This window comes from Dreissena polymorpha, unplaced genomic scaffold (genome assembly GCF_020536995.1).
Source record: "Dreissena polymorpha isolate Duluth1 unplaced genomic scaffold, UMN_Dpol_1.0 chrUn029, whole genome shotgun sequence".
Taxonomy (NCBI): domain Eukaryota; kingdom Metazoa; phylum Mollusca; class Bivalvia; order Myida; family Dreissenidae; genus Dreissena; species Dreissena polymorpha.
In genome coordinates, this window is record NW_026273343.1 from 215,505 (window position 1) to 228,236 (window position 12,732).

The following is a 12,732-nucleotide window of genomic DNA, read 5'->3' on the forward strand; positions in this document are numbered from 1 at the left end:
TTCTAATTATAGCCCATCCGTCTATGTTATTGTTGTAACCCCCAGCAAACGTTTATTATTAGAATGATTATGTACACGTTTTGACACATAACATTTCTTTAATTTTAATCGCGCACCTGATGACCTTAGGTATGATCGACAACATTAGGGCATAGTTGCTGACGACATAAAGAATACATGTTCTTAGTGTCATCAGGCTGGCTTCCACGCCTTAAACTATATTGTTCGCAGACCTGAAAATGTTCCTTTATCTTTAATACAATATCTGTTACAAGAGGAAAGTACTTGTGTATGCCTTGAGGTGGGACCGGGTTCCAATAGTAAGACGAAAGCGAGATATTTTAATAAAATTCATGAAACTGACAACTAAAGGTATTCGTACGCGAAATGGTTATCGACAGTATTTCAGTTTATCGCAATTCATCACATTTGTATAATACAACACTTCGTTTCGTGACTCACTTGTTAAGAATGCCATGGCTTGTATGCGTGTTTTAAATCAGTTTAATTTCGTGTATTATTTTAGTGTTTGTGTTTCCAAATTTCAACCCAACCGTTTATGTGGACTGCAGTTTAACTTCTCTGCGTGTTATCAACCCTATATATGCCTTTATGTTTTCATTCAAATTTTGGACACGGGAACAAACATGCGTGACAAAGCAAAAATCAGTTTAAAAGCAATGGCATTATGAGAAATAGCTAGAGCTAAAATGACCAATAACATATTTTAATATGTTCGATATATATGTGACAATATACGTAGAATATTATACGATACAGTATAGAAAATACGAAAACAAAATGTAACGACATGTAAGTTCTTCATATAACTATTATTAAACGTCTTCAAATAGCTGGTTTAAATTATTTTTACTTTAGCACGCAACAACCCAGTTGTGTTCATATATATGCAATATTCGACGCAGCAAAGATAAAAATGTAATAAAAACAAAACAAAACAAACTAATACAGCGTGATAAAAACCTTGGATATTTTTACTGAAAACTATGTTTTAATAATACGTGAGTCAGTTTAATGTTTGTAAGTCCTTGAACTCTGTTCATACCAGGCTGGTATGGGTGCGTTGTTGTATTTCACCTCGCATGCCCAGCAATGGTGCTTCCTGATCCGCGGCGCCTCCAGTTTTTCCGGCGTTTCAACTTCCGGTTCTGGTTCCGTTGGTTCTACTACATGTAGCTCTACTTTATTTTCAGGAATCGTTTTCTCCATTTGAACCATATTCGTCTTCTGATAGCAGCATAGCGTTTTGTTGGAGATAGCATCAAAGAGAATGTATAATAAAATAGCGGTCATGATGCCAGCTATAGCCGACAGGAACCCATATCCGGCGTGTTTGTTGCGTGAGTATTGGAAACATCTATCCTGTCGTCGTTCAGCCACCACACAGTCACAGGCGGAGTAATGCATGTAGCTGGAGGTCTGGAATCAGGAAGATGATACAAAATGGTTATAACTGAGCCGCGTTCTGAGAAAACTGGGCTTAATGCATGTGCGTAAAGTGTCGTCGCAGATTAGCCTGTGCAATTCACACAAGTTAGGCGGAAAGTGTCGTCCCTAATTAGCTTTTGCGGACTGCACAGGCTAATCATGGAAGACACTTTACGCACATGCATTATGTCCAGTTTTCTCAGAACACGACAAACATGTTTATAATTCTTTCGTGATAAGCCAATGGATAAACATTGTAATAAAAGTGTGTAAATATTATTCCCGAATACACACATCTAGCACACCATTCAAATATAAAAATAGAATTCACATACGTCATTTACTGGTACAGCCTGTAAAGTATAATATGTAGATTTGTAAATATATGTCATAATTGCAATACTTTTAGCCTGCACATAAAAAGTGTGCTTATATTTGTATTCAATTTGATTAATATCTATCCGTATACTAATTCAATCCAGGTGTAATATTAACTACCTATATAGTATTGACATTCGTTTCATGTATAGTATGCATATCTTAATTATGATACCTCAATCCTTTCTCTGATTGTAAAACATGTTTACCCATTCTGTAGTCATTACAAAAGTAACAAATATGTAATAAGATACTGTATTGAATTTAAAAAATATATTACAGCATAGTTATACGTTTGATTATAAAATCAAGGTCATGGTCATGTTTCAGGTTACAGTCAATATTGAACCTTTATTTCCTTCATCTGAAAATGGTATGTGTCAATGTGTTAAAGAAAACATCATGTGTGAAAGCCTTGTAAAGTAATATAATTTACGAATAACCGGAACAAATCTATGCAGCGATTACTAATAATATGCATTAAAATAAAGATATAGTAAAAACATTTAATAACATGTACAGACCATCTGAGTAAGGTTTCCCAACAGGAATGTGTCATTTTCAAATCGGTGCTCGCAATTCCTTCCAAGCCAGCTATCCCCACATTGGCATGTGTAGCCGAAAGACACATGGTAGGAACAAGTGCCCCCGTTTTGACACGGCATGGACTCGCAAATGTCATATCCTGTAAATTTGCGGCTTAAAAGTTGTAGAGTAATATGTGTATACGCTGTTTAAATGCTTGCGCGTTTAAAGATGCATACATGAAACGATGGTGATGCATAAACATATAAATACGTTGTTGTATATAACCTCATTGAAAATTTAATTTAAATCGGTTAATACAATTATATAAACGTTTACTAAAGAAATTGAACTACGCCTATATATGCATATTCTTAAACAGCGTGCATGAATAACAACTCCTATTGTTCACATCGCATTAATCAACAAGGAATGTTCCAAAACGTTAAATTATCTTTCAAGGGTCACCTCAATAAAATACTTAACGACCAAGTTTACGCCAACAAACTGTATTTACGTGACGTATGACGAAAACTAGTTACACGTGTCTTTTGTGTGGTGATGTGATTTTTACTTAACACACAATATTCCAATGTATACACTTGTTGATATTCTTGCAACACTTATTATGAACTTCTATTGCATGCTTTTTATCATCGACGTTTTATATTTTATAAGATCGTAAAAAAATGTTTTTTTTAAGATTTCATTCATGTCCGTTTTAACATTAAAACAACTTATTTGTAAAAGTTAACTTTATGTTAATTTGTCTATCATTAGTCTCTTAATTATGGGTGAGTATTTGCGATTTGATCGATCTTAAAAAACTAAGACGTGAACAAATGATTATTGTATGTTTTGTGCATACGTTGTAATATCCATGTGTATGTAATTTAGGCAACAATCCTTATTTACCTGTTTGGCACACCTCGCCAGTAAATCCCGGTTTGCAAGTGCATTTCGCCCAGCCAATGTGATCTTTGCACGTTCCTCCATTATGGCATGGGCGCAGTAAGCATTCGTCTATTTCTAGAAATACATAAAATTTAGTAAAATGTTGCAGTGGTATACAATTTACGTTTTATGTGTGGCATCCTTAAACAGTCTTGCTGAAACATATATCTACACAACTATCGTCTAGGTGAAATATACATAATACTCTGATTCTATTGTTTAAATTACCAGGTTGAAGTTGCACGATGAAATAACTTTAAGTTATAAAAACTGTTACTAACGAATTTGTGTGCTGGTATTTTTTATGATATGGAATATATTCATAAAAATGATCTTTTCAAGGGAATTATAGTCAAGATAGATCTTAACCTGCCGAGGGATAAGTAGATTTAGACATTTGGCTGGTATACCCTATATATCAATTGATATCCAGAATACCTGTCTGGCAATTAACTCCGCTGTATCCCACGTGACAACCACAGAAGTATTCGTTGATCAAATCAAAACATGTGGCGTTGTTCTGACATGGAGCGCTGGTACATTCGTCAATATCTACACCATGCAACAAGTAAAATACTATTGAGAACTGTTAGAAGCTTTTGCACTTTTGAGCTGTGATACATATCTGTGTTAATATAAAGGGTTTATTACTATAAACAATGTAAGAAAAAGATGTGTATGTATGTTTGATCAATACATCCATGGGACATACCTGTTTCACAACGACTTCCTGTATACCCATGTGCACATGCGCATCTGAATAAATATGTATACCCATGTCTAATGCAAGTGCTGTTGTGTTGACAGAGCGTATTGATACACGGGTCAACGGCTACAACATAACAACACTTTCACAGTGACAATGCTGTAATAAATTGACTATTATGATATGAATAACAGGGCAGATAACTGTGTTATTTTTTCTTAGATGCAACATACAATTTAACAAAACAATCGTATTACCATAAGCAAAAATTATATACCGTTGACACTTAATTTCATTTACAAAAGTGATATATGTAGTAGAATAGTTTCACGCATGTGCTTACTAAACTTTATGAACAATCTACCAAATATTATTTACACGTTTATATATGCATACATATAATGCATAAATGAGTTTCACTAATCACTTACTTGCGATTGTCACTGTTACGCAATGCTGATGGCTCAACCTTAAGACAATAAAACATTTGGTTGTAACTGTAAAATACTTATTTTTATTTAATCAAAACAATAAGTATTAAAAAAGTAGCCACAAAAAAGTTTGACTAAACTAAAACTATTAGGTGAACTTTGGACAATCATTCCTTTGGGAGCATTATAGTTTGTTGTATATAAAACATGCATAAAGCAAAATTTAATAATTACAAGTATTCATCCGTTGCTTCAACGCATATCTTTTTCTGTCCTATATCGGCCCCAGTGGGGATCCAAGAAAGGTCAACAGCGAACACGCCTGGGCGGAACCTATCGTCATTTCTCAGAGCTGACTGCTGCACATTTAAAGGCGGGTCTAGCAGCGTGAAGGCGGTGATTCTTGATAGAAAATATTGTAATTTGATACCTGATGATATTTTACAACAATTTGATATGTGTTTGCCTGACCAATTAATGTACAATTAATGTACATCTGCCAAATACCATGACGGTTGTAACATTTTTATCATTTTAAACTAAAAATATATTATGATATAACTAGTTCTGAAGTTACATACATGTAAAATTAAATGGTTGCGATTCTTTTTTTAAATTACCACATACGATGAAAATATAAATTAATGTGTATATTGGACAAACTTTCATGCACATTGAAAAAACATATGCTCGTTTAAATATTTGCTAGTTGGATATAAAAGGGTATAATTTTATCAACCTTGCAGAACGCGAAGTCGCATAAAAACTTAGAAAAACCACATCTCCAATCTGGAACACAAGAGGGTCTGTCTGAGACGGAGTCGGTTCAACGAACTCGGGTTTGTCGTCGCAATTTCTTGATGGCATATCCGGCGTAACTAGAATAAACTATGTAAATATATAGAGATTATTAAATGTTACGGACTATCTTTCTGCACATACCGAAATGGTGATGATAAAATATATATATATACAGCATATTACTGGCATGAACGATCAGTAAAGTGATACTCAACTTAAGTCGATTTTATTGTAAAATAGTCACTAAAACAAACTGTATGATGTGCATCTTATAGTTACAAGCATTCGTCCTGTTGTATATGTATACTTTATACTAACAGCATGTTAGCATTAAGTTCCTCAATAATTGAATATTAACTCAGATGTTATTTTAAGTTTAAAACCGTGTGTATATAAACATCGTTTGCAGACAGTATCGCCACACATATAATTTGAATGCAAATGCACAAATACACATATACATATCATTGCATAGACATTAACGTAAGCACACCTGAAGAGGTACAGATGATATAATAGTTCCAGCAGGATAGGAACTTCCTCCAATTGTAATCGTTGCCTTTGGTCTATCCTCTATCGTTATTGCCACTGCATATGTACCATTTATCTTTAAGTTTGCGTTTATTATTAGAGTACATGTCTCCTGAAATTTAGTTAGGAATAAAATGCATTTGTTTGCAAAATGTCACACATCTTAAGTAACACAAATGTTTTAATGTTTATATTAGTTAATAATACTTTTGTTTCGTATTGCTAGAATATGAACAATATCGTTTTATTTATATCTTTACACTAAAACGTGATATTTTATAGATCCATTATGCCTTATTGTTGACATGAAGTGACAATAAGTCACGTTGTTTTTATACTGCCCTCATGTTTTTGATTTTCTGTACAATCAATAGTAAACTATATCTAACAATATGTTTGTAATGGTTTTATTATACTGATATTTAATTTAACTGAAAAGTAATTAAAAAGTCTCAATGTAAAACAATATGCAATTATATTTTAACTAATGAATACATAACGTTAAACCTCGTTTAGTGTTGCAATTTGTGCATGTCCGTTGTCATGGCATATGTCCGAGCATTCGTTTCCAACAGACCATCTACACGTTACGGTGTCGTTATCCGCGTCAATAGTTGGTAGAACAATATCACCAGTGCAACCGTATTTGATGCTGTCTTACACATTTGCATAATAAAGTGAAATAATATTGTTAAGTGTTTGTTGTCTATTCTACATCGAATCCAACACTAAAGTGTTTCATTGATAATGTTGAGCCTACGTGTATTACTAACATAGCGTTTACATTTCACTTTGAAGAAGTAAGTTTAAAGTACCCGGTTATATCCCGAAATAATTAGCTACATATCGTAATTGCCCCGAATCCCTCTTAAAAAACGCTTTAAATTATGTGCTTTATTAATAATTTTGATTATTCTAAAAGGGTTTTGTCAGAAAAAAGACCCTTTGATCAAGTTATTTTTAAATGCATATGGACCGTGCTCTGTGATAAGGGAATTTAATGCATGTGCTCAGGTACAGGCTAATCAGGGTTGAAACTTTCTACCTAAACTTGATTATTGCTGAGAAGAAACTTTTTTAAACGACACATAAAAGCGAAAAGTGTCCCTCATTAGCCTGTGAAGTCCGCACAGGCCCATCTGCGATGGTACTTTACGCACGTGAATTAAACTCTTTTTTACAGGGAACGGCCTTTATGCAAATTTAATAACAACTACTCACAAATAAACAGGTTTGGATGGTATTATAGGACTGTGATTAGGAGCAGAAGTGTCCGAACGGTCTCGTAGATCAACTGTCGTCTGAAGTTTCCAGCTCCCCGCACCAACTTCGACTATCCAAGCTCCGCCAGAAAACCTTTTAAAAATACAAAGTTGCTCATTATACATATATGCAAATCAGAGTGAATATAAAGTTATTTCGTTTCTTTATTCGATGATTATATTATGTAACTGCTGTCTTAATAAGTAGTAACTCTTACGCAATTTCAAATGGCCCAGGTCCAGGGAATGTGTATTTGAATACGCCCTCTGTTCGTTCCCAATTTTGTGCTAAATTAAAACCGGTGCACTGAAAACTTCCCTGGTTGACATTGACAAGAGGCGTTCCGGAACACCCTTTTTCACAATTCCACGCAGCCTCCGTTCCATTCTTACCAGAGCCGACTGTAGCTATTGAACAATGTGTTCCAGCCGCCCATCCAAGCTTTGAACTGAACTCGACCTGTTATATATTTGATACACGTAATTGGTTGGGTGCTTAATTCTTGTCATCGCGTGCTTACCTGACTGTAAAATAATGTTATCACTGAGGTACGCACATGTCCTACTATTAAATACATGGTGATGGTTGTGTTAAGTGTTTTGCCGTACAACTGGAAAGCATTTACAAACGGAAAATTAATAATATTATAGTTAATGAAATTGCTACCTTTAACTAAGGTCCAAAATAATTATTGCATTGATGCCTGTAAGCGAACGTCAAGCAATTTAGCTAGTCATTTTTTTATTTGTTGTAGAGAAATTTTCAAATGCATAAAATTAGTAAAACAGAAAAATAATCAGCAACAGATAGCTGCAGTTTAATAACTAATCAGTGATCTGAACATCAAAACGTACAAACCTCGAAGCCATGTCCAGTTGACTTCCATGTTATTGTTCCCCCTCGAAAATGGTTCCCAGAACAAATCACCAGAATTCCAAAATAAACAAAACCTAAATAAAAATGATCAGATCAACATGCATAATTGCTACATGGTGTTGGACTTGTTAAGTAAAACAATGAATAAGCGTAATTCATCAAAACATTACGAGTAACTAAAACATAACAGTTGAGTGATCCATATGTTTTTTCAGAAAGTGCTCTTTTGATGTATATTGTATATATATATATATATATATATATATATATATATATATATATATAAACAAAAACGCTGTATTTATTTTATGCCGAAGCTTTCTACCTCACGGTCTTCATCAGCGGCCATTTTTTATTTCAATATGTTTTGGTAATCAAAATACATGAAATAATAATAATAAATACATGAAACATGAAATAAAAATGGCCGCGGATGAAGACCGTGAGGTCGAAAGCTTCGGCATAAAATAGATACAGCGTTTTTGTTTAAATAATACAAGGCATATAGAGACTTTGCTATATATATATATTTATATATATATATATATATATATATATATATATATATATATATATATATTTATATATATTATTTGTCTGCGTTCTCAATATCCACTTAAACAAAACGTAATTATTGGTGAAATACAGACATAATATTTGTTTAAATTACTCTAAATAAACCTTATATTATGCGTTCAATAACTTACCACGACCTAATCCAAACATTTTCTTATCAACCATTGGACTTATTGTAAGCCGATGTTAAAGGTAGCTTTTTGAATTTAGATTGTATAAGCATAACGTTTTATAATGTTTACCGCTTCCGTATTCTAGACCAATGAGCCTTCTTTTCCAGTCCTACCAATCAAAACAATTTATCTCAAGATGGTAATGCGCTGATTTATGTTTAAATTTGCAATGTACACATTACTATTTCAAGTATTATGTTTACAACATAAGTTTGATGATATGCATTCGCTGTTAAAATATGAATTCGCTTACAAAATCAATACGAAACTAATGACGTGAAAAGATAGAAAATGTAATATAATTTTTAATTTTACATGTTAAGCATTACATTAAAGAAGAAAACGTTGTAAATTTCTTTACTAAATTCACATGTATATATATTTGTTAATCATTTGTTTTGATTAGCAAAACTACTCAACATGGTAAAATTAACATTAACGGCTACAGTTGTCACCGAATAGCTCCGAAAAGATTTGAACACAATAAGTTTGATGACGAGTACTATAAATATCCAAAACTATAATTGAGCTAATATGAGACATGATTGGGATATTTGATAAACGTTCTGGAATATAGTTTTGGCAAGCTACTGTCTATCAATGCCTTTTACTGTTCATTTTCCGTGCCAGTCCCTCCGCGATAAAACAAATCCTCAACACAGTGGCACAATCAATTAAATATAAACGTACAACAAAGTGTCCGTGTGTTTATTTGACATGATTATAGGAGTTACTTTCTAAGGGGTCAAATCTAAGTCACGCTAATAAAAGACTACATTTTAACAATGAATAGCTTAAAACACAGTCTGATCATGAAGATGAAAGTAATATTAAATCACACAAATTATTCGTAACAATGGGTAAAGTGTCTTGTGTAAATTTAAATTAAATTAACAAGTTTAATGCGGTAAATCACTCCATGTAAGATGAAGGTTATGCACATTGTTAATTTGCTAATTGTTGTGAATGTTTAAAGATTTTGTATTATTTTCATTAATGTCAAAACAAGGTTAAGTCTCTAATAGGAAGTATTGCGGAGTAGAACAGTTATGTTTTATCTCTCTTTATCACTACTGATAGCAAACAAATACGTAAAAACAGGTATTCTGCATGCCATACACGGGAAGTACATATTAATCAACCAAACTTATTACTATGAAGAAAGTCGGTACAATATTTATATTAATGAACCAGGTAGCATAAGTGTACAATGATGGTTTCATTCGGTAGTGTTTGTTCAAACTATTGCACTTCAATTGATCCACTTGTAAGGAATTTGAAATAAGCACTTTACTAAGTTTGATTTAAATTGGTATGTTTACATGGGCCGTTTAACTTGATTTATAATAAATAAAATGTTTGATTATTAACTAAAGTCAAATGTTTTATCTGAAAGACATGTCTCAAGAGAATCAATAGATAAAGAGGAGTATTAGTTTAACGTTGTTTTGCAAACGACAATGATTTAGAAAGTGCTTGCAACTGTAAACGCAATAAATATGTTTTATTATACAGGATTACCAAACCTTTTTTAAAGGAAGCTCTTGTGTACTTTTCGCACTTACGTACCTATCTCATAAGGGAAGTCAAACTGCACCGAATGCCATTTAAAGGCATTTAAAGGCTTGTTAGAAAAAGCAAGTTAGGAAATAATGTTAATAATTTTGACCAGCCGATGCTGATGAGATTTCAGCTTCTACTGCACAACGCTTAGGTTGAACAGTATCCTAATTGCTAATGCGGAGCTTCGACAGAGAAATATAAAATTTGCGATTTTTTTTTATCTATTCCAGTGAATAGTATTAAAAGAATAACCATCCGGGTATGACAATCGATCGCCAGATGACCAGGCCTGGCTGATTAATGGGCGAACTCAAGAAAAAAGACGCAAAGGGCTTCTTGAATATCCTGCAGATGGGCTATCAGATATACCAAAATATCCTGACATGTACTGAGCAAGAATAAACCGAAGAAGTTAAACTGCAAGATCACTCTTAAAGCTGGCATTAATTTTGCAAAATCATTGCGACACCTAACATCGGGGACAGTTGCCACCGTCTGTTGTATGGCTTTCGGGTCGCACAAAGCACCATCTCCAAGATCTTTCTTCAGGTCTGCGATGCGTATTTTTAGAATTTGCTGAATTTGCCACCCCGGCGAATTATAGCAGTTACATTACTATGTGGTTTTATTGAACGGGAAGCACATCGCCGTATACTGTCCTCGGTGTGGTAGCTCCTTGTACTACAACTATAAGCATTCCATTATCCTCATGTTCTTGGTCGACGCCTTCTCCAAATTCATTTGGGTTGAATAAGGCAGCAATGAATTTTAACATAGGGTTTTCATTGAGCCAATCGTCGATGATGACCTCATTTTTCTCTGAAAGAACAAGGGACGTCTTCTTTTTTCTTTAGGCGTCAGTTTCTGTGTGTAGTTTTGATGGTTGTTGGTCTATTTGTAAATTTAATGGCAAACTTGATCTGGGCTTCGAGCTTGCTTCTCTATGTCGGTGATGTTCTTAATCGGTAGCGGATGCTGCTCATGACGATCTTTTGGGAACTGGAAGGCCCACTTTAACAATAAGCTTAATTTTAGGTGGCATTTTGACGTTTTATATATTATACGAGATAACGACTTCGAGCTCCGATTGCTGCATGATGTAATTACCGGAAATCAACATGCTATCTTACAAGCTATTGTCGGTCCGACGCAGATCGGGTTTGGTCCGTATGGATGCATTGTTAGTCCGTGTCGTTTTCGTGGTCTGAGATGGTTCGTGTAAATGCCGTGTTGATCCGTGTTAATCCGTGTCTCTGTCGTAAAGGTCCGTATCTTTGCTGTGACTTTCCGGGACAACTCACGTGGGTGCCGTGTTAATGTCGTTTTGCTGCCGGGTTTGGTCCGTGTGGATGCCGTGTTTTCATCCGGGTGATGGTATTTTGAAGACCGTCGTCGTTCAAAAAATCTCAAAAGGCGATCAAGGACTGCCGTTTCCATCCGAACTTATATGGGACTGGGGCTTTGCAGACAAATGTATGACATTTTCTTCCGTAACTATAAAGAAGAAGAGAATAATTTTGTAAAAATTGGTCTATGCCCAAATTTGTTTCTTTACGATCTTCTTCATATGAATGATATGCAGCTGTCAGTTTTGGCGCGCAATCAGAAGAGTAGTGGAATTCACGCATTTTTTGGAATAATATTTTCTCTTTTTGAAAAATAAAATAAACAAAGTCTTCTAAATCAGGTCGAAGCAAGAATTGATTTCCATCTTCTACATAAAGCTCATTACGCTTAAAGATTGCAAGTGATCCACTTAAACGTAAACGAAAACATGGTATTATGAACGAGCTCTTGATTTTTATATTCGCTCTTACGTGTATCTATTACAGAAAGTCATGACCTGCAGAACCATCGTGTCAATCAAATGTTGAACGAAAATTGAAATGTATATATTGTTTCATAAATATTAACAAATTATGTCATCAATATAAATATGTAATACATACGCAGTATAACATAATAAAAAGGAAATACTGCATCGATCCTTCTGGCCTTTTACGTGTAGTGCCAGAGGACTCAACGTAGCGTTTTTTGTCTTTTTTACTAAGAATTGAGGCACATCATACCTACGTACAACGACAAAACAACCCAGTTATTGATGAAAGAAACATAAGGAATGGCCTACGAATTTTCAACGATGTGCGAAGGTTTGTTGGTTGCAAAAAGTCACGTTGCCAAGAATAGGCGCATATACTTTATTAAAATTAAATTGATAATATTAGTGAAGTTCGAGATGGCTTAAATATTTAACATCTTCATGACAACGTCATAAGACATTGAATGCACTTATCTTAACAGAGGGAGGCGGTGAATGGCGGTAGCAAGGATGTTTTTATCAATCTCCACACATGTTTTGTGGTCTGACCGTTGATCGAGCCCGCAATCTTCGGATTTGCAGTCGAGCGCTCTTTTGAGAAACTCGAACGAGATCAGTAATACATTTCGAATGAAGTTAAATTGAATGTTAACACGAATTTGCTGAGAATTACTCAAGATTGTGTAC

At 34.2% G+C, this 12,732-nt stretch overlaps 1 protein-coding gene across 1 annotated transcript; it reads right to left on the reverse strand.

Moving 5' to 3' along the window:
* Positions 1-711: 711 nt before the first annotated feature.
* LOC127863710 (integrin beta-like protein A) lies at positions 712-8,676 on the reverse strand. Its single transcript, XM_052403329.1, has 14 exons — positions 8,622-8,676; positions 7,897-7,988; positions 7,256-7,497; positions 6,997-7,131; positions 6,283-6,427; positions 5,738-5,887; positions 5,183-5,331; positions 4,678-4,845; positions 4,444-4,481; positions 4,019-4,138; positions 3,745-3,858; positions 3,268-3,381; positions 2,352-2,512; positions 712-1,440 (listed from the first exon to the last, which is right to left on the reverse strand). The coding sequence occupies exons 1-14, from the start codon at positions 8,653-8,655 to the stop codon at positions 1,033-1,035; spliced, it is 2,070 nt and encodes a 689-aa protein (XP_052259289.1). The 5' UTR covers positions 8,656-8,676; the 3' UTR covers positions 712-1,032.
* Between the last annotated feature and the right edge of the window lie 4,056 nt (positions 8,677-12,732).